The sequence below is a fragment of the Empidonax traillii genome, unplaced genomic scaffold (genome assembly GCF_003031625.1).
Source record: "Empidonax traillii isolate 1590-97213 ecotype Southwest subspecies unplaced genomic scaffold, ASM303162v1 scaffold45:size3623477, whole genome shotgun sequence".
Lineage (NCBI taxonomy): Eukaryota > Metazoa > Chordata > Aves > Passeriformes > Tyrannidae > Empidonax > Empidonax traillii.
This window is the reverse complement of record NW_020955238.1, coordinates 2,575,749-2,598,758: the sequence shown is the minus strand read 5'-3', so window position 1 is coordinate 2,598,758 and position 23,010 is coordinate 2,575,749. Positions and strand designations below refer to the sequence as shown.

At 39.5% G+C, this 23,010-nt stretch overlaps 1 protein-coding gene across 1 annotated transcript in view; it reads right to left on the bottom strand.

The window, feature by feature from the left end:
• Nucleotides 1-9,617: 9,617 nt before the first annotated feature.
• NUBPL (nucleotide binding protein like) overlaps nucleotides 9,618-23,010 on the bottom strand; it is an 84,210-nt gene continuing 70,817 nt past the window's right edge. The window contains exons 10-11 of the mRNA XM_027878798.1: nucleotides 20,771-20,853; nucleotides 9,618-10,174 (exon numbers count right to left, since the gene is read on the bottom strand). Coding sequence (XP_027734599.1) covers nucleotides 10,112-10,174; nucleotides 20,771-20,853 — 146 coding nt within the window. The 3' untranslated portion in view covers nucleotides 9,618-10,111. The remainder of the gene's footprint in view (nucleotides 10,175-20,770; nucleotides 20,854-23,010) is intronic.

The window sequence follows — 23,010 nt, the reverse complement described above, 5'->3', positions numbered from 1 at the left end:
TTCTTCTGTTGTCAGATCACCTGACATTGCTTATACCAAAACAACAGCTGAAGAAAACAAAATGACTAACACTGCTAATGAGCAGTTAATGTAAGTTCCGGGATGAAGTAGCTTTGACAGTATTTCGGCTCCTGTGGAATCACTGTTTCACAAGAGTATCTTCCAGTGTACCTCGTCAAAAGAGCACAAATGCTAAAAACTCCCTTAGGGGAAGCAATGCTTGAAGTGAAACAGGCAGAGGATTCCTGGTTGACACAATGCATCTCCTCCAATGCATGCATCCCCCATGCACACCCAGAGCTGTGCCCCTCAGCTTGGAGGTCTGTCAATGATTTTTGGATCATGTGCCAAATTAAAGTCTTGGATATCTTGTGAGACTGAATCCCTGGAGGTAAAAATTCAGCAGTTTCAAGGGCTGAATCAAATAGTTTGTGTACAGTCATGACAAAAAATTGATCCTAATCAAAACGAAATAATCCTCTTGACGAGTTCGGCATTCATTGCTAGGGAAACACTGCTGCTGCCTTGTCAAGTTGTTAACTGTCCTTCTACAGAGAGAGAGTGATCCGGTCCTCCACAACACATCATGGGGTGAAACGAATTCTTTTTCACAATGAGGAATTAGTATTCACAATATTTTTTTCTGATTTGCAGAGAGATCGCTACTCTTACAACTTGGCTTTGAGATGCAGGCAACTTCTTACCTTCTCTATGCTACAATGCAAACAACAAATCTACTTCTTTGCAATTTATGTTGACCCCTTCTGGATCCCCTCATGGATGCCAGGCTCTACTGTTTTGTATTTTAGTGGCACTTTGCTATAGAGCAGAGGTTAGAGAAAATATGCACTTCATATGCCCCATCAGAAATATAAAACTGTCATAAACAGTTTTTGAGTTTTCTTAGTTGAACATATTAAACACTGCCTCTTTTCAAAAGAAAACAGTTCTTTTAAGATCATAAACAACACTTTCAAAATGACTTGGAGAGCAAAAAAAGCAGTAGTTAGAAATGTGTTCACATTTTTCTTGAAGTAGTGCTTGACAAGTGCACATTAGAACAGTAAAGGTTTTTTTCCCAAACTTACAGTTATTTAAACTGAAACCAATTACACATTTACTCCTTCTCCTATTTTTGTATTTGAACCTCAGGAGAGGTACTGACTCCAAGATGGACCTGCTGCTGGACAGTGGTAGCACCTCTGGGATAATGTATTTAAGAAGAGGAAAAAAATCATTGGGCAGAAGCAAACTGCAGCCAGAGAAGGGTGGAGTGAGAATACGTGAGAGGAACAATTCTGCAGACACCAAGGTCAGTGAAGGAGCAGTGGGAGGAGGTGTTCCAGGCGCCAGAGCTGAGATTTCCCTGCAGCCTGTGGTGAGGCAGGATGTGTCCCTGCAGCCCGTGGAGGACCACAGCAAAGCAGAGATCCATCTGCAGCCTATGGAGGACCCCACACTGGAGCAGGTGGATGTGCCCCAAGGAAGCTGTGACCCTGGGGGAAGCCCACGCTGGGGGAAGCCCAGGCTCCTGGCAGGACCTGTGGTCCCAAGGGAGAACTCCACTGGAGCAGTCTGTTCCTGAAGGACTGTACCTCATGGAAGGGACCCCCACTGGAGCACCTCATGAAGAATAGCAGCCCATGGGAAGGACTCTGGAGAAGTGGGAGAAGACCCCACACTGGAGCAGGGGAAAAGCGTGAAGAGTCCTCCCCCCAAAAGGAGGAGGAAAGTGCAAAAGAGACAACGTGAGATGAACTGACTGCAGCCTCCATTCCCTGTCCCCCTGTGCTGCGGCTAAGGTAGAGAGTTGAATGAAGTAGAGCCCAGGAAGAAGGCAAGGATCAGGGAAAGGTATTTTAAAATTTGTGTCTATTTCTCATTAACCTATGCTGATTTGATTGGTAATAAATTAAACTGATTTCCCCAAGCTGAGGCTGTTTTGCCTACAACTATAATTAGCGAGTCATCTCTCCCCGTCCTTATCATGACCCACAAGCCTTCCATTATATTCTCTCTCCTCGGTCCAACTGAGGAGTGAAGTGATGGTGATGCTTTGGTGAGCACCTAGCATACAGCCAGTGTCAGCAAACCACCAACAGTAGAGAGATTCCAGCTTTCCTCCAAATTTCCATCCTTACTAGTTTAATGTTCAAACATAACATGGCAGGCTACTTCCTCATACCATTTTGTTGACCCTCAGCTACCTCTGTGTCCCAACTGGCCCAAGTAAGTCCTTCATGAAAGTGGACAGCTCTGCCACACTCTCCAAATGCCCATGCAGAGCTCTTCCCAAAGCGGTGGAGCTACAAGGGAAAGGTGTAATTCCCAGGGGGTCATTCTCAGTGCAGGATTTTATCTCGGGAATGGTAGCACTTTAGAATTACAGGGTCACACATTTCCTGTAATTTCCAGCATTACTCGAAGGGAAAGCAAATCAAAGTGAAGATCACCGCCTGTAACAACTGCCACGTCTACGCCAGAGCATGAACATGGTTCCCAAGTATTACACACAGCAACTGTCCTTCTACAAACAGCATACCAGCTACTAACAAATATTGACCAGTGCCTGCCCTGGCAGGGAGATTTTACAGTCTGATAAGAAGCACCAACACATTGTGAAGTAAAGAGATTCCCGTTTTCCTGGGGAGAGTAGATCGCAATGTGAAGAACAAACATTTCAGTGAGTCACTTCCTGTGTTAGGGACATGTGAACCTACAGTCTAAAGGTTCAATGCTGATACAGTTCAGGGTGTGACTTTTCTTAACAGCAAATCACAGAGCTCAGCTTGGAGTTTACTTTAGAGGCAATAACTTCTGTTTGAATGCTGCTGGCTCCTCCAAGCCCAGCTGGATCAAAAAAACCTGGGTTCAGCAGGTGTATTTTCATGATCCTTAACCATGACAATTAACTCATATGATTTTCAAACAAAAGGATTACATTTTATCTACCACAGTTCTTTATTTTATCCATGCCAATGACAAAAGAAATTCATATACTCCAAAAAAAAGAGCTTCACGTTGCTTGTGTGTTTGTCTTCTCAAGATACAACTAGCGCCTGGTTAGAAGAGTTCCAGTCTGAGTATCCAAAGTTATGTCCAATTGGCATCTTATCTTCTGGTGACTAGTTCTCAAAACAAAACAGAAAATAAAGACAACCCATTCTGTTTTGAAGAAAATTATATAATCTCAGATCAAAGCATGAAATTCCCTCTTGGAGCCCCTGTACATAAATCTTTGTATCTTTATGTGAGGAACCAACAGGAGTAAAGTGCTGGAAATGAAAACATGAAACATTTTGTACAGAAAAATGAAGGGAATAGAATGAAACTTCAAGTTACTGCATATTAAGCTCAGGTACAATAATTCAGTAAGGTATTCAAAATTTTCCTGACACTTGGTATCACGACGGTGTCAGGAAAAGTACTTCGCAGATAATATATATCTCATTACTGCATTCAACTTCAGCTCCTGTGGTAAAGACAGCTAAAATGCTAACTTTAATAAATGACCACCTTGGGATGGCATGTTATCTGATGTACAGCAGACTGAGCAAGAACTGAGACATCTCATTCCTCAAGTAACCGTCTGCAGCAATTGTGTTCGACAATTCACTTGTAAATACATTTTTCAATTGCTTCCCTAACATGCAGAAATTGTGTCATAAATGAGGGCTCCTGATGATCTGCTGAGTCCTGTCACCTTTCTGAAGCACTAGAATCAACACATCCCCACTCTGCCAGGCACCGCAGGTCACATGGCTGTACATTTCTGGCAGAAGTGGGAAAGATACATTTTCCATTTTATTTCTCAAGTATAATGTTTTATTTCCTTTCATATGCTGGTCGCATTCATCAGCCAAGATGAACTCTCTGCTTTGCCCTGACCCATCTGCCTTCACTAAAAATGTAACCCTGCTTTTATTTTTGCTTTGCCAAACAAATTCCTATTGCTTCCTGGCATGAGGTCATTCCAGGTAAATACTGGTATGTCATCTCTCTACCCTCCTGCTACTGCAGGCTCATACTTAGGATTCTGTATGCAGGCACTGATGGGCAATAATACGTAACTTGTCTGAGTCATATTCTTTGTGAAAATGGCAGACCTTTTCAGGCAGTGGAAAGCAATCCATTTCAACAGCAAAGAGCTTGTCCAAACATCTTTAATACTACTACTTTCCTTGAAAAAAAATATTTTAAAAGTCTATAAATGGGAATATTTTAAAGAAATTACTCTAGAGTGTACCATTTTCAATGTTCACAAGCTACAAGCTCTAAATAATTAAAAGACATTTCATCAGCAGTTTCATTTTGTTTTAATGAAGATATATTTCCCATCAGGGTAACGAAGCCAACAACATTCAGCGAGACAACAACTACAGTTTCCCGTATTAACCTGACAGGGAAGAAGGTATTCGGCATCAAACAGCCCTGTCATTTCTTTCTCTAGAGAAGAAACTTTCTAGATGCATTACCAATAGGCAAGGAAAACTGCTTTACAAAAGGAGGTTTATTTACACTATTGAGAAATTAAGCCAAAAATGAAGTAACACTCTCAGTGTTAACAAGAAATGCATTTGTAAAACACGCATTTATAAAAAAGTGCAAACAAGCCACAATTCACAGGCTTCCTAAAAGCTTAGGATATTAAGGCATTACAAAAGAGATGCCAGTAGTGCTGGCACTCACAAATAAATGTGGGGTTATTAGACTAAGTTTTCAAAGCCTAGATGCTTACAAGGCACATTCTTCCAGCCTTTTAACACTTGTTCCAAAAAGTAACTCTCCAAAATAGCCACTGGGCCCTACTATCCTGCAGGCGGAAGCAGGGAGTACAAACCCATAATCTCCCCACTTCATCTGAAATGTAATTAATTAGAGGCCTCAAGCCTTTCACAGACAAAAGCCCGTTTATATGGAAATTCCCCCTCTAAGAAGAGACAGGTATAAACTTCCTGATTCAGCAGATAAATCAATGCAGAAAACAGCCTACAGACAGATCTCACGTCACCCTCAAATGCTTACTGGGGAGCAGGAGAACTTTAAGGCTCCTGAACTTTGGTTCATTTAACATTTTTCCTTAATGAGATGAAAAATATTTGCAACATTTAGACAGTGGATGAGCACTCCAAAATTACACCTACAGACTGTGGATTTGGCTTAATAGGATAGTTTCTCACCGTGTTTATTACTCCAAAATATGCAGTTAAACTGGGCTTTAAAACTACGTTTTAATATTTCTTCCATATTAATTTGGGAAAAGAAATAGTCCCTAAAAAGTACTTATAAGTGCCATTAGACAGTCATGATTTATAAGCTAACACTTTTCAGGAAAAGTAAGCGGAAGTTTATATCTGTAAAACAGACCTTGTTTAGTAACAGGAAGCATACATGGAGAAGGCAAGTATGGGGAGTTTCCAGCCTTTCTCTCAAAGAAGAGAGACAACCTCTGGACCACAGGAAATAACACAAGTTTTAGAAAATCCCAGTGGTATGAGTGAAAACACTTCAAATAGATCTGTAAGCCCTCAAAACGATGTTAAAGGACAACAGATGTTCTCCCTCCCCACTAGCTTGTTCGAAGACTCGTGCACTCCCTAGGAGAAGTGATCTATTTGCACTGATTAAAGTGGGTATTCAGATCCAGACTCATACAAACAGAGAAAATTAGAGGAATAGGTGTATAAGGAAGGACAGGCTCTGCCTGTCCTCTTCTTGCTGGAAAAGAAAAAACCTCTCTGAATATGTGAAGCTAATGGAAAAATACAGACCTTTGAATATACCTTTTCTTCAGATTTAATATCTTTATAATGCAAAACAGAGGTTAAAAAAAAAAACAACACAAAAGGCAAGTCTTAAATTTAGGCTGAAAACTACTTGGGGAATTAATTTTTTTCTTCTGCTATGTTTTTTGTGATATGTGGCTGACATACCAGAGCCTTGGCTGATACACTGCCAAAATAAAACATAATTACCATCATAACTCCTGCCATTATAAGTCAATTCTGAAATTAAATCAACAATTGAGATTCATCTTATGGTCAAGCATTTTTAAGCAGGAGTCTTTCCCCCTAACCACCTCCACTAGGCAGTATTCCTAATAAATAAAAATGATGACAACCATACAGGCCCAGATGTGGCCATGAGAAACTAGAATAACACATGGGTATCAAAATCCCAAAAGAAAAACCCCAGAGCCTTATTTTAAATCTGCAAGCAGCTCAAATGCTAGGCATTAGCCTAAGAATTGATAATTTTATTCACAGTCTCATTAGGTAAAAGACATCAATAAGGCTGGGAGCAAGATCAAAGCTCAGCCCAAGTCATTAGGCTAAAAGTAATTAGCTGTGATTAAGACTATGTTCCTTATTTCTTCCACAAGCGATACAGGCTTATCAGAAGTGCTGAATGTTCCACGATGGTCCTTAGCAAAGACTAAGCCAGGTGGCTGAGGACCTCTTCTAAGTTTAGGAGCTACGAATTTGAATCTTTAGCTAAGGCTGAGTGTAGAACAAGTTTCTTGCACCTTGGACAACTACTGCAAACCATGTGGAAAAATAAGCATGGAGATCCTACCCCCACCAACATCTGGAAGGACGGGAGCATTGCCTGCAGACTTGGGTACTCGGGTACTGAGCTCACGTGTCAGTCTTGGGGTGGAGAAGCTTTGCACAGCCTGAGCAAGTACCAAAATCTCCTTTAAATTGTCGCACAGCATCTTCAATGCCTTAACCTTTGCAAATCAGTTCTGCAGCCCACAGAGCCTCTCACAGCACTTTAAGCTTCCACCTAAGCAACAGAAGGGTTTTTCTTTCTTGCTGCTCTTCTGCTGTTCTTCCACATACATTTCTGCACCCGACAAGCCCTGTAATGGCAGCCTCTCTAGAACCTGCAGATGTTCCCACTGGCACAAGATCCACCTATTATTTACTCTCTTTTGCCACTGCCTTGATTGCAGCCTTTGGTTTATACTAGGGGGCCCTGAACACAGTTTACCAACAGACCAGTATGCAGCAGCTGCCTCACATCAAAGCCTTTTCGAATCAGCACCAACTGCATCCATCACAAACAGGAAAAACCTAACTGGGAGTTTCAATAGGTCAAGGTGAAACCCACACTTACTAATGGAAAGATATTACAGAGGGTTTTACCTGCTGAATTGGATCCAAATGAAACCAACTATTTAAAGTAAGGTCCAAACTATACAGGTTTTTTGTTAATATACTGAAGATGACCGGACATCTGAGGTATTGCACAAATTGTAGTCTCAAAGGCTGAACAATTCACAATTAGCTGAATATACCAGTAAAACTCTTATAGCAATATACTTCACTGACTCAAACAATTCTATACCCGATTTCAGCTTAATTTTCAGCAAAACCAAAACTTCTGAAAGCCAGGAAGTGCTCTGTATTAAGACACAGCCCATATGCTCCTCACCCAAGAAACAGCAGGAATTATCTGCAAACGCAGGGTCACCATACAAAGGGCCAAGTGGTGAAAGCGAAACTAAGTCTGACAGCGATGCAAGGGGCTCTTGGGGATCTTGCTGTTAACCTACACAGAAGGTAAAATGGTACTGACTGGCCTCTGTCCCCATTCCTGCCTGTTTGGTCCCGTGCCTCCCCAGCCCTCCTCTTTCTCTCTCTTCCTTCCTCTGTGGGATTTTCCAGTGTGTAACTGCAGCTCACGGTACTACAGACTTTAAAAATTCTGTGCCAGCAACCATAATCACAGCAATTTTGCAGCAAGTCTCCATTGCTCCTGAGCAAAGAGCACCTTACCCACATACCTCAGGAAAGCCAGGCCCTCCTGTTAGGATTACCATTTTAGAAAACAACTTACTAGTACACGAGGAAATATCACTGAGATTAAAGTAAAATACTAGAGCTGAAAAAAGCAAACAGCACTGCGTGTCAAGTCTATAATCCATAAACTACAGTTAAATACCACTTTCTCCTGCTAAACCTCCGACTGATCCAACCACCTCCCCATAAAACTTATATCAATGATTTTATGAATTACCATTTCAAATGTAGTATGCTGACTAGAATTCATTAATATGTATTTAACATATATACATGCAATATAAAAAATATGAATATGTGTTTGTATAACGTTAAGCAGCAATAACACTGTGTCAATGCCCTTCATTTACTTTGCAGCAGAAGGGCTGGGAAGCAGTTTTTCAGTTATGTGAATGAGGGAAGTAAAGCAAATACATTCTCATTTTAAATTTGATTTGACCATTGCTACCCTTAAATGCAGAAATATCCTACTGACTCTCTACAATTATGTATATTTATTTAAAATGACTGACAATTTTCAATCAATAATATAATAAATCTACTACATTGTGAAATCCTTCCACAAAACTGTTAACTAAATATGAATTTTCAGAGACTGGCACAGAAACTATGTTTAATCATTAGAACCAGTTTCTTGATAAAGGCATTCAAAATAGTTCTGCAGTTGAAAGATTCAACAGAGCAAAACCACAGTACTTAATTAAAAGGGGGAAAAAAGAGAAAAGGAGTAAAAATAAAAGGACATTTGAAAGCAAATTTCATCCTTCAACTAACCCAAGAAATAATGAGAAAAAAAACAAAAGGGAAAGCAAACAACCATCTATCTGTATACTGATTGTTCACCCAGTCTCAACATGAACTGGATGTCAAGAGACATTCAAAAACTCTTTAACACAATAAAAATAACAAATGCTAACAATTCAGACTATATCACTGTCTTTTGTTAAAAACCAGCCAGAAATCCCAGTTTTTCAACTGAAATTTATGGTTATACTATGCCAAAACCACCACAGGATTACTTACAGACAGGTATATCAAAATCACCTAAGCTTGAAATGCAACTCATCATTTGTGCCTAGATTTTCCATGTAAATTCTGAGTACATATTACTTAAATATTCTAATGTAAATATATACCAACCTTTATGCTGTATCACTTCAATAATAAAAAGCAACTATATCCAAAATCCTGAATAAATATTTGGACTACAGGGAAAACCTTGGTTCCTCAGAGGTCAACAACAGAGACTCCCTAGTATGGTTAAATTCACTATATGGTATCGTTAAGATGTACATTTAAGATACCCATACTTGATTGTGTAAATGAAAAAGCCTAAATGTCAACTCAAACATCTAATTGTAAATGGAAACTCATTCCCTGAGGGCATAATCTTTCACTTCCACACATCAACACAAAAATAAAGATCAAAGGCAATGAAAAAACAAACTAGAAGGCTGTGCAGTTTGAAGACCAATATTTCTTTACTTCAAAAATATATCTTTATATTCAAATTCCAAGTTGCTGCACTGTAGTAGGAATATGAAATCACAAATTTAATTTATCTGGATCATTTGCATTCCCTGGCAAACTGAGCTCAGGTAAAACATCTGGTTTTCAGTGAAGACCTTGGTTACCCGGTCTTCCGACTGGGTTCATTATAATGCAAAACAGTTTGGAAATAAACCTCAGGGTCATGTAATCCATTCTTCACTAAAACATGAAATGCCTCATGATCGATCTTTACCCAATAATGAATAAATTTGATCACCATCCATCACAAGAACTCTCCAGAGTATATGTGGAATTTTAAAAATTTTCTTATAAGACGAACACACAAAAAGTACAGCAGTTGCATAACTGAATTTTCTTCTTAAAATCTTAAAGTCAGTTTGACAGTTAACAAGTAAAAGCTGAACCAAAATTGAAAGAAATTAAGAGTATTGAAAATTTAAGTTTTTAAGCAGGATTAATCCTTTGGTATACCTCTCATCATTCTCCTTGAGCGGAGAAGCTGGTTTTCATTCTTGACCTTAAAATAGCACACGTGAAAAATGCTTGATGGTGTTACAATTCAGCACTTAAATACTGTCTATCATTGTTTGCACACTTCAATCCCTTTGGACATGGATAAGCAATGATTCGAAAACCAGTAAACATCACAATCATAATATAATCTCTGGTAAATTAACTCCTAAAGAAGTTCTTAGAACTAAGATATGGCCTCCACATTATTAGGTAGTAGGACTCTTCTGCACTGGTTGCACCAAAGATGGCTGTTTTTGTAAGTTTCTGTGGTAAATACTTCAAGCAGGAGGTACTGGCAGTCTTCTTACTATTTCCATAGCTATCTTTAGATAGGCTTTAGCCTGTAAAAACAGAAACATATATTTAGCACCTTTCATTTCTATAAAAAGGAACATTTTACATCTCGTTAGGTTTCTGTTCTTTTGCACACCTTCAAAGAAAACCAAAGATATTTAAATAAATGGGTTCCATTTAGTCTGTTTTCTGGAAAAAATATGCATTAATACATAAAATAAGTGTAAGTATTATTTAAAATATTGGGGGGAGGGAGTTTGTAAAATTTAACTTGGTTAGTATTCTAAGAATAGAACTTGACTGAACAATTTGTCTTTAACAGCAAACAGAGTCAACAGTCTTTTGAAAGCGTTGAGGAGGAATTAGACTCTTTAGTCCCACAGGTATTATTAATTATAAACTTCCCCAACCATGACAACCAACATGCACCAAGCACAGGACAGAGAATCAGAGAAAATAACAACATTCCAAAAAAATTTTTTTGAGACAATTAATTCATTACAGACTAGACTACACTACAGAATTTTCTATTCAGACTTCTAAAATTAAAGTATTTTCAAAAAGAGAAATCTTTCCCAAAAACTGAAGTGGGTTTTGGAAAGAATTCTGCAGCTCTAGAATCCAGACAATTAAATCTCCCTTTCACACCAACCTGTGGTATCTGGTCAGACACCTCAGCTGAAGGGCACAATAGCACAAAACTGCAGGACTATGGAGAGCAAGCCAAGTAATCATACTTATCTTAACATCTCTAAAACCATGACACAGCTAGGACCATGATCAGTCTATCATCAAGTATTAATAAATTTAATATCAAGAGACATATATAAAAACACTGCATAAAATCCCACACAGAACAAATCACAAAATTAAACCACATGATTCCTGTACCAGGCTCAACAACTTGTAGTCAAAATACGTCTTTTAAAAATATCTCAAATCTTGATATAAAGAGTTTTTAACTAAAATAGTATCTGTGTGTGTATATATACATTGTACATTGTTCCAGAAGTTGATTACTCCCACTGTTAAAAATGTATACTTCTTCATAATTTGAATTTGTCATGCTTCAATTTCCAGCTGGTGCATCACGTTCTGTGTCTGTCCAATACAGAGCAAAGTCCCCTACTTCAGTTTGCTCCTACTCTGTTCAGATTGTAACCAACTATAGTGGTTTTCTGTGGCTAGGTTTTGGTAGCGGGGGGCACTAAAAGGGTGGCTTCTGTTCAAAGCTGCTGGAAGCTTCCCCTGTCCTGTGGAGCCAATGCCAGCTGGCTCAGCTGGACTTCCTGCCACTGACCAAGGCCAAGCCAATCAGGAGTGATAGTAACACCTCTGTGATAACATATTTAAGAACAGAATGTGGTTGCACAGAAAGAATTCCACCCAGGGAAGAGTGGAGTGAGGACATGGGAAAAACACAGACACCAAGGTCAGTGCAGAAGGAGGGGCAGGAGGTGCTCCAGGAGCCAGAGCTGCGGCCCTGCAGCCCGTGGTGCAGGCCATGGTGGGGCAGCTGTGCCCCTGCAGCCCATGGAGGGACATTGGGGTGCAGAGACACCCTTGCAGCCCATGGAGACACCCATGTTGGAGCACGTGGATGCATGAAGGAGGCTGATACTCCATGGGAGGCCCAAGGTGGAGCAGGGTCCTGCCAGATACCAGCAGCCCATGGAGAGGAAAACCCACACTGGAGCAGGTTTTTCCCAGCAGGACTTGTGGCCTCGTGGGGGACCCATGCTGGTACAGCTCATTTGTGAAGGACTGCACCCCATGGAGGAGTGACCCACGGGACAGCAGTTTGCGAAGAGCTGCTGCCCAAGGGATGGACTCACGCTGGAAAGGTCCATCAAGGACTGTCTTCCCTGGGAGGGACCCCACGGGAGCAGGGGAAGGACTCCTCTCTCTGAGCAAGAGCAGAAACAATAACTGACCATAACCCCCATTCCCTGCCCCCTGCACTGCTGGGGGTGAGAAGGGAGAACATGGAAGGAAAGAGCAGTGGAGGGAAGGTGTTTTCTCACTCTTTGACTCTTATCCTGTTAGTAATAAATTTAAGTACTATTCCCACTTTGGGTCTGTTTTGCGTGTGAAGGTAATCAGTAAGTGACCTCTCCCAGCTGTTAACTCATGAATCCTTAGCTGTTTTTTCTCTCTCCTTGGTCCAACTGCAGAGGGAGAGTGAGAGCGGCTTTAGTGAGTAACTGGCATCTGGCCAGGGTCAATCCACTACACCAACTTACTTCTCCATCCTCTCAAATAAGTCTGCATACGGAGTCACATTGACCACTCTTCCTGTTTTACTAGAAGAAATCCCCATAATAACCACAACTGCAGTGATCCTTCCTGCCTCCTGCACATAGCTCTAACCATGAATTAGACCTTGTAATCCTGATGAGCCTTTAAAACAGGAAACAAACTGACACACGCCAGAGACCAGAACTTGAGGGGCAGGGAGGGAAGGTTGGTAGCTCCCACTGTCACTGGTCTGAACCAGGTGTCAACCTTTTGCAGGGCCATGCACTACTCACATGTCTCGTCTGTTCTAGGGATTTCTCCTGGCATGTAGGGTTTTCTCAGTACCTCAGTCTCAGTGCTCACATCACCTTAAAACTAAAGCACTGTAATTTTCTGAGTTTGCAAGGAATGCGGACACCAAGACAGAATTGTTTTCTCCCATATTCATGACTTTGTGGCAAAACTGTAGATTGAGCTATAGAACTTAAGTCACAAGCACGAAATTAAAACACCTACAGCTGCAACTATAATGCAGTTAGGTAACACAGCTTGTGTGTGCAACACTCACTTCACTCAAAGGCTCATTCCCTGGGTGGTCCACCTATTCCCCAACTAACAGCTCTCCTAGACCGAGATAATGGACTAACTTGAATTAAGGTGATTGACTGTAGTCAAGCTGCCTTTGCAGTTAAGTGTTTGACTTACTGGTGTAGAAGCACTCCAGGTGGGAAATTTGAACTCTCTTGAACAGTCCCGCAGGCAGCTCCCACTTTGCACAAATCAATTCATGCATCTTAATGAGTCAATTAACAGCCTGCATAGAAAATCTGGCCCCTTCTAGAGACTGCCCACACTGTTTTCCTGCTCCAGAGTTGACAAAACTGTACGCAGAATTATAAATCCACCATAAACTGATTTCATTGCTTCTATATAAATGTTACCCTATGTCAAGATCCCAATAAACTTAGGATTTTTTTCCCCAAAAATGCTGTTAATGAGTGTCTGAGCAACAATTTCCCAGTGTACACTGACTTATTTGCCAAACAGTTAATCTGCCACTTTGCAACAGGAGGTTCGTGGTGCAACTCCTTGTAGCCAGCATGCTAGTGTTACCTAGCCCCAGTCACCAATAATTGGTCTTACCTGCTAAGCATCCCTGTTTTTCGTTGTTTTTCTAGCTCACTACTTTGTCTGTTGAACAGACTAGTATCTCATATATGTCCGTAGAGAATCCTACCACTAACCTGGCTTCGGTAAAAATCAACTGTTTGGAGCCTTAGTTTCCTACCTTGGAACAAATCCTTCAGCTAAGAGTGAGGGCTCAATGTACCTGAAAGGTCTAAATGGAATCTTGGTGACTGTCAATATGCATTACATAAAGACAACCCTGCATGTATTGAATAGTTTCTCCTACTCATGATGTTTTCAATGTGGCATCTGTAGACAGAGTGCACGGTTCAGCTCTTTACTTCATCATCACTAAGTAAAAGAAGTTGAGTTGCAACTGAAAATGGACAGGGTTTATTATTTCCTTTCTGGATGGAAAATCAGAAGAGAAAAAGTAAAGGATGAGTTCTTATTCATCACTCACCATTTTCATTTTAATAGGATAAAAGCAAACTTTACAGGTCAGTTATTTTCTTTATGTTTGAAAGCTCTAAAGGAATGGTTTACAGACTTTCTGAAAAGCATTTTCTTGCTGATGGACAACTTTATATTCAACAATAACACAACGGTTATCATTCTCCCTGCTTCACAAGAATGAAAAAGTGCACAGGAAGACAGTGTCCTAAAACCAGACCAGACTTGTTTATTTTGAACACTGCCTAGACCGGGTCTGAGAGGAACACAGGGAAGGGCAGAAGTAGAAGTGGAAGGTGATGTTCATAGAGTCAAAAGAGCTGGGTAACAGCCATGTGAGAGACTGCTCACCTCTCAGACACTGGTACAAACACTGCCAGAAGTGTACAGTTCTTAGGACCTCCAGGGCACAGTCGATTATGAAGTGACTAATAGCAGTATAGATGGTGGAGTAGGAAATGGAGAACTTGCAATGAAGTTCACCAGAAAACAGACTGAAAAGGCCTACTTAGCCTAAATAATCAGAACATCCTGATTCCTTACTTTGTAATGAATCTGCATTATCATGGAATAATAGACATCAGGTAGATTTAAACTGCAAGGCTATTTATTAGCTCATCTAATTAAGCCCTACAGTAATCTTAGGGAAATATGAGCCTTTCAGTTACGACATTTCATTCTCCCTAAAAATCTTCTCCGTGAGAGAAGCATGCATCACTGCTAAGATTACTGCAAACAGACTGCACAGGTCACAGCTGACTCTGCCCCGTTCTCATGGATTGGATTGGGTTGATTTGGCTTGACCTGCAGGTTTGCCTTCCACTGAAGTGCAGCTCTTAGCCTGAAACCATCTCACTTGAGTGGCTTCCAGTATCTGGTGCAATGGCCACACAAACACAAAACCCAATTTACAATCAACAAATCCAAAACACGTAGGAGCTGATATCACATTTGCCTTCGCCCAAACCACTGCAGACAAACAACTTCAGATCAGCAACTGAGAAAAAGCATACTGATAACATCACACAGTTGCAGGCCTAGTACACCATAGAGTATAAATCCCAGTACTCATATGGTTTCTAACTTCTACTGCAGGACTCCAAGACTATTAAGATGCTTTATCAAGCCATCCAAAGGAGAATCTATGCAAGTCCTGACTGTCTGGAATACCAAATGCTGTGGATGCTACTATACCTGTAGAGAAGGAAAAGGAATTTAAATCTGTTCAACCGAGGTGTTAGGGCTTATACTTTACTCACTGCTAAAGGAAGCTAGCAATTATGACCAGATAAGTAATTAGTGACTATCACATACTAGACTTAGCTGCCATCTACATGAAAATAATCATAGTTGGTAGCTTTTGTTCTTATTAGCACTATCTGCTCAACTACAGTCCATTTTCCAATTCAATCAGATTTTTAAATAGCTTTAATTTCCATGGAAATTGCTTGCTACTTTGACACAGCTCCAGCCTTCAGTGCATGACTGGAGCTGCCCTCTAATGTCTGTATTTTACCATGGTCAGCTCAGAAGGCACTAAAAGCATGATGATAAACACAGCTTTAAATGAGCTGCCACTTCAGATAAAAGCTTCATGCCACCCAGAGAAATTCTTGATTGCTGCAAGAGGTCCAGAGCCTTTCCCACTCTGTCCTCCTTCTACCATAAGATTCTTTTTGCAGGTACTGGCAACTCCTGCCAAGCTGCAATGAAGTCTCAGCTCAGAAAAAGAGACTTAATGAGACAATAAAAGTCAATCCACACATTTTAACATGAAATTAAAGAGGTGGGTAAATAAGCTGAATTTATGAAACTAAAATCTTAAAGAAAAATCCCTCATGCTTATGGGAAATTTCCTGTTAATCCCACATAACAGCAGTTGCAACAGCCAAGCCACTCTCTGAGAGAGCCTCAGCTGGGTAATATTGATATCCCAAGGTGCCATTATGCATGTGCATCACACAGATGCCATTACAGACACCTAAAAAGACATCCTGTCCCGAAAACATGGTTAGGTAGAACAGTGCAAATCAAATGCAGCACAGTAACATCCTTCAAACAGACTAACCTACCACTCAGAATTTCCTTCAGCGGAGAGAACCGTAAATGAAGTTTTGAGAGTGTACTATCTATCCCCCAAATGAAGGATTTGAACATACACATACCAAATGTTACTGTGATCATTCAAAGGAAGCCTTGATGATAAGGCACATTATAAATCATATCACGCAGCCTTCTATGGAGTTTGCTTTTCTTTAAAAGACATTACACCCTGGATTGACCACTCATTAAATGGAATTATTGATGACAGCTAAACAACACCAAATATGATTCTATGATTATTTGCTACCAGTACTTCAATTTTTCTCCAACTATCTCTTGCAAGCTTTAAAAGGCTGTACATTTTTACCCTACTTACACATCACCTTTTCATTAAGTTCTACAGGAAAAGTGTTTTTGAATACAAATTTCGGCTGTCTCTTTGGATGATGCCACAGTAAGGCTTACAACATTCTGCTTTAATTGAAAAGGAATTTTTAACCAGACTTATTTTCCTCTGTTATGTCAAACTGCAGATGCCTGGTGTCCCTGCTTTCCACCCGACTGGGCTTTTCTTCTCCCCTTGTAGACAGTGTGTAATGTTTTGGACTAAAAATCCTTTACCAGTATATATGAATATACAAAATCTGGAAGCGCTGAATATATTCCACATTGTTAAATGAGTGCTAGATAGTAACAGAACCTCCCTCAAGAAGTGGGGTCTCTATTATACACTGGTCTTCATCACAAACTGGATATGATGACATTAAGCATGTTTTTCAGCCACAGGTCCTGGTTTCCCTGCTCCAGGACAAGGTTAGCTGTTCTATCCAAGTCAGAAATTCCGCACCACGCTGCATTTAAGTTTGTGCATACGTGCAAAAGGCTGTGCAATATGTGGATCACAACACTAACTATATATAATTCACCAGCTTTGCTCCTTTTTGCCTTTCCCTGCTTTCCCAATATACTCTACCTGATTTTTATGGAACAAGAGAGTGAACTCTGTTTTTCCTTAATATATTCCAAATACTTTCAATAACAACATGAGGCAAGAAAACACTAAGGAACTAACTGATAATTAGGAGTTTCGCGGAATTTGATTCTTTTTTCCCCCCAAAAGCAGTCATCTTCTCTATACTTTGTCATGAGGTGTCACTATCTCTTCAGTAATGAAGAAGGGCAAAAAGGTGACATCTAAGCTTCATTCTTTCATGATTTCTCTGCTGTGTTGAATACATTATCCCTGATGAACCTTAGAGGTGTATCATCTCTCCTCTACAATATTTTTTTTAAACATCTCATTCCCAAGACAAGAAGATGAGACAATATCTACTGCTGGCTTCTCTCACAGGCTTCAGCCTCCAGCATATCTCTTCCTTGAAATGCCTGTCCCAGCTTTTAAGATGTGAATGGACACACTGGTACAGCAAGTGTATTTCATACTTGTTTGAGCTGCTGCTTCAGCCTTAAGACAGGTGCGAGTTTGGTGCTCAACGGTCAAAGACAGCCCATCGGTCCTACCAAGGTAGTAACAATAAATCCACTGTGCCATGAAGGATATACCCAAAAGCAGGAATGCCGCACAAGATAACCACCAACTGCTCCGTAACTCTCTGGGTTTTGCCCTCACAGACAGAAGAGATCTTAGCAACCTCCACCTCCTTCCTCAGTGCTGATGAAGAATTTACTGGGCATTTAAACAACTCATTTGGTGGAAGAATGACTGCATTGTAATTAATCATGTTCTATATGTCCTGCTGTGCTTCTAGGCCTCTTATCTGCAAGCTTCAGGATGCCTCTTCCAAACACCTGTTTTGCTGCTGGCTCCTTCCTACGGTCCATAGAAGGTTTCCGTACACCCAAGCATGATCAATCTCACCTGGTTTCAGTGATTCCTCATTTGTTTTCCCTAACTCTACTTTTTACCCTACTTTTTTCCCCCCATTCTACCATTTAGTAGCATTCTTGATTTTCCTTTACTAATTTTTGCAGTTTAGTGACTCTTTTGTATGTTTGAGTAAAAAAAAAAATGAAGCCCTAGGCAGTCAATCCACCTTCACATCCCGAGAGAGGAGAAAAATGATCAATGAATCTCCAGAAGGATCTGTTAAGTCCTCACTGTTGATTAAACTAAGAAATTATTAGATTCTTGTAGAGGATCTTTGGTTACTCCCAACTGCTGAATTAGGCTGACATGCGAGTACAGCAATATTCAATTTTCTACAGCACATAACAAAGTTTTGTCAATGAAGAGGACTAAGAAAAAGCCACAATTTAAACAACTAAGCTGACAGAAACACTAGCATAGATAATGTTATACCAAGAGCAAAATCATTTTACCAACACTGTTTATTTTTCCCTGAGGACTGCCTAAATCTTCACCAGAAGAGAACTGCAGCCGTTAAACCTTCATATCCTTTAGCTATATTGTCAGCCCTTTCCATAAGTAGATTAGTCTTGTGTATTTTGTGCCCTCCCTGAGGAATAACTTTCTAAATTCAAACATGCACAGTTCTACAAGTAATTTTCTTTTTTAGTTGTTAGCAATTTCCTGGTCATTTGTGAAAAGAAAACCCCTTTTCTACCAACTACATCTAAACTTTAAAATAATGAATTTAGACAACTTTGCTTACACATTTTGAAATTCTAGTGAAGAGTTGGAGCTATACTTTCATATATGTGCAAGGCAAGTTGAACCCCACAGCAGATGTGTAAGCAAAAAAAGTATTAACTGGCATATTTTAGAAACACCTTTTATTCTAGGCTTGATAGATCTTAGAAGATGTGACAGTATGCTGGGTTTCTAAAAAGTCAATCACCATCCTTATTCCCCATTGTCTGAATCTGCTGGGTATTATCTCAGGTCTATGGTTCTGTATTTGATTTGTGTGTTCTAACAAATCAGCTCAGAATTTTGCATAAAAAACCCCTGCAAATTTAAGAGACAAGAGCAGAGATAATTTCAGCAGATATTGTTCTCTATCTGAAAACTTGTGATTGTTCATGCATGAATAGCCACAATTTTAGTTAACTTGAGAAACATGGTGATAAGTGTCATGTATTAAAGATTAGAATCTGACCTTATATGACCTCTTCCACCATCAGTTATGTACTAAGAATTTAATTTTTTTTTCTTTTAAAATATAAGAGAACAACAATAATTTTTTCTGTTTTTAAAATGAGAAGCAAACCAGGGATGAAGGGAAATTCTTTTTTATTCTGTAGAGATTAATGACATGCAAAAACCCCCTCATTCTCTGAGAAGAATGATTATCTCACAGACACAGTGGCAGAAAAGGAAAATAAAGAGTTTTCCCCAGAGTCACACATATTTGTAAATCTTTATTCCTCTTCATATTTAACTTAACTGCCACAAATGGTGATTATAATCCATCCTTTTGTAATCAAGAATATAGTTCAAGGACGAACAGATGGCAACACAGACTTGGTCATTTTTATTTTTAGAATGCTATCCTCTATGTCTGAATTTTTAGATCAATAGTCCAGCAAGCTACAGACCCTTGGTTATTACAGATTTCTGATACTGTGAGCTGTAAGCCTTGCCTCTTACTTTGCTCAGCTGTTTTATTTACACTTTGACCATGCATCCATTCAAACCTTCACACTGCTGATTAAACTTCCCAGAGAGAAACTACCACATGGATTATAAGAATTCCTTTTCACAAGGACCTGAACTCAAGATCACTACATTGTTTCACACCATGGGTCTTGCCCAAGTCTAGCAACAATATTGCATTCAAGTAGAAATCAACATGCAATAGTGCTGCTGCTTCTCTCAAAACAAAATGTTGTATTACAATTTTAAGACTGATACTGTTCCTCCAGAATCCTGATCAGTGTAATTAAACACTTGATGAACAATGCTAATCCTGTCCTCCCTTTTTTTTTTATTCTAAAATACTGGGAAGAAAAAAAGTATTTCAGCATGTGCCTAACAATCATGATACTAAAAAAAGAATGTACCACAGGTACAGTCTACCTTATCTTGAATTAATTCTACCATCTATTATCAGCATTAATCACTTTTTTCACTATAACATCTAAGCAGCAGTCAAAAGCGAGGCTGCATCATGCCATATACTATGCACAGCACCCTGCCCTACAGAGCCTGGCAGACAAACTGCAGCAGAGAAGAAAGAAAATACCAGACAGGAAAATCTTACGCTATCAGTGTTAATGAAGTTCTGTGTGTACAACTGCTTTGCTTTACAGACTTGTGTAATTGACTCCCACCACCTCACCAACTCCTACTTTCCACAGGCAATAAAATATTATGGTAAATGCATAAAAAAATCCATCTCCTCCTGTGTGTAAATTGCTCCAATTCCTGCTGAAAACAACTCAGGCACTGACAATGCATGGGTTTTGTTCTAAACATCTTTGGATAGGACCCTTTGACAGTTTCCAGGCTCAGCTACCAAAGGCTCAACTGACAGTTTTAGAGGACCTACATTAGCTGCAAGGTCTCATGAGGCTTGACACTGACTTTCCTCCTCTTGGCATGCCAGAACTTGGATCAAATCTTCGTTATACTGAGTGATTCAGCCTAATTAAACAAAACCAAACCCACAGAAGCAGAACGGATAACCAGCATTCCAAAATCAAGGGCCTGAGTTACTTAATGATACTACCTTCTTTTACCTTATTTCCTTAAGCTCCATTCAGATACACATTTTTCAAACAGCAATACCGAGAAGCTCTCTCCATTCATTTTGGGACAGGGGCTTTTTGTAGTTTTAAGTGTAAAGCAGCAAACTTACAGCATCACTTTGAGGCTGAGCGACCACAACAGGCTGTCCTGAATCACACGACTCCCGTATATTAACATGCAGTGGAATGTCTCCTGCATCAAAATACCAAGATACACATAAGTGAAGACCTAATATTTCTCAAATGTTTCTTTAGAACAGCCCTGAAGCAACGTGATATCGAATTTCAGTATACTTAATCTCTACGAATTAGCATTTAAAATGAAAACTGGTTGCAGCACAGTTTCCTTATATCCATAATAAATAATGCCAAACTATTCTGGACTTTTCATGCTCTGAATAGGAAGGACCATGCTTGGTAGTCATTTATTAGAGAAGGCAGGGCTTTTAGCCTCCAACACACAGAAAAACACAGGCTGAGATACAAATTATTTTGAGTACATTAAATAAATTGCCTGAGTTTTAGGAAAATGCACATCATGGAACTTACTCTTCAGCCTATCTCCTCACTGCATATTCTTTTCTGTGCTGTTTTAAGATTTTAATCACTGTTCAAAGACTTCTTTGAATACTAAATTTCCAAATAATAGTATTTGTTATTGTCCTTATTAGGCCTTGGATCCAATTCAAAGGTGGACAGCTATTCAGCTCATTCTTCTTTCCAACAGAAATCTTCTTTATATTCTGCTTTTATAATGAGCAGGGAAACTGTCAGAGAGGAAAGGAACGTTCTAAAGGAGAATCAATTAGCAGCCCTTTTCCATTCTGAAACATACTTTCTGAAACACAGATTTGAGCACTACAAAAAACTTGGAGGTTCTTATGTTTAGTTCACTGCTACGTAAATAATTATAAAGTGAATTGAAGATCAATTTCTTTCAGTAGAAGACAGCTACATTTTACATCATGAAGGGATGCAGACAGAACAGCCTACCTGAGTTCAACTCTGAGTGATATCAGAAACTGTATCAGTTTAATTCATACACTTTAGCAACATTTATTTAACTCAAACCAAGCCAGTATAAATTACTGAGATTCAGTGTATGCAGAAAAAGAAACATTAAAAAATTGTATGAAAATTGACAAAGTTTAAGAGAGAATAAAACAGAACCCAAAGAAAGCAGGAATACAAAAAAAAGGCCATAGTTGTGGCCACCAAACTTCAGAAGAAAAAATTTCAGAGACATGGAGCGAAAAACCATCAGCACAAAGTCTTTCTCATAAACCTTATCACAGTTTCCTTTAGGGAAAAACAAAAAGACAAGACAATCAGAAGTATAGGGAATAATAGACTACATCTGAAAGTGCTCTGGTAACTGCTAATTGTCTTCTGTCACAAACAAAAATAAATGAAGTATTCAGTAAAATTAATAGCAGCCATCTCTGAGCAAGTAGAAGGAAAATACTTTTCAATCCTGCACACTGTTACCTTGCAGAATTTGTCAGATTTTAGCCTGTCAGGTTTCAAAGGAGGACTAGATGCTTATTTAAACAAACAGAATAGCCATCTTGCAAAATATAAGCAAAATAAATTCAGAAATACAAATTTTAAATATATACATTTTATATGTGTAAAAATAAGTTCTCAAGGCTTTGGGGCAGAATTCAAATAACATTGAGATAAAACTTCCATTTGGGATAGATTAATGTAAAATCTGTAAGCAGTGATTCTTACAGTACCATATGGTATTATTACGTAATGGTCATCCCTGGAAGGAGTGTACTAATCAGATCAAGCACTGCGATTCTAAATTTAACCCTTGAGGCATTATTCTGAATATTAGTGTGGTCCTTCACTGACAGTTTGAAGTTAAACTTCACTCTGATTTTCTTCAGACATCTCATCTATCCCCTGCTAAATCTGTAAATCTCTCACATCACTCCTAATCAAACACAATCACAATCAGTTTCTCCCTCATAGGAAATAACACAAACCACCTATGGGACCAATGGCATGGTGCATCATTTGTGCCTGTGTATCTAAATGCATGTTTGATTCAACTGCTTGCAGAGCATTTGCATCCATCCACATAACCAGGACTGCAGAAGCCCCCTTGGGCCCCAATCACAACTCATTATATATTCAGAAAACTAAAAGATAGCCCAAAAGCATGTCTTTAATTATGTGTTGCCTTGCTATCTTATGTCTATGTCAGACCTTGATGTTTCTGTGTTGATCTTTCTAAGTGAGCTTCCTGGTTCTTTTTAATGAATTAGCTATGGAAAATCATTGAGATAATTACAGTAATGCATGGAAACACATCATTAGCGCATGCAATTATCCCATTTAC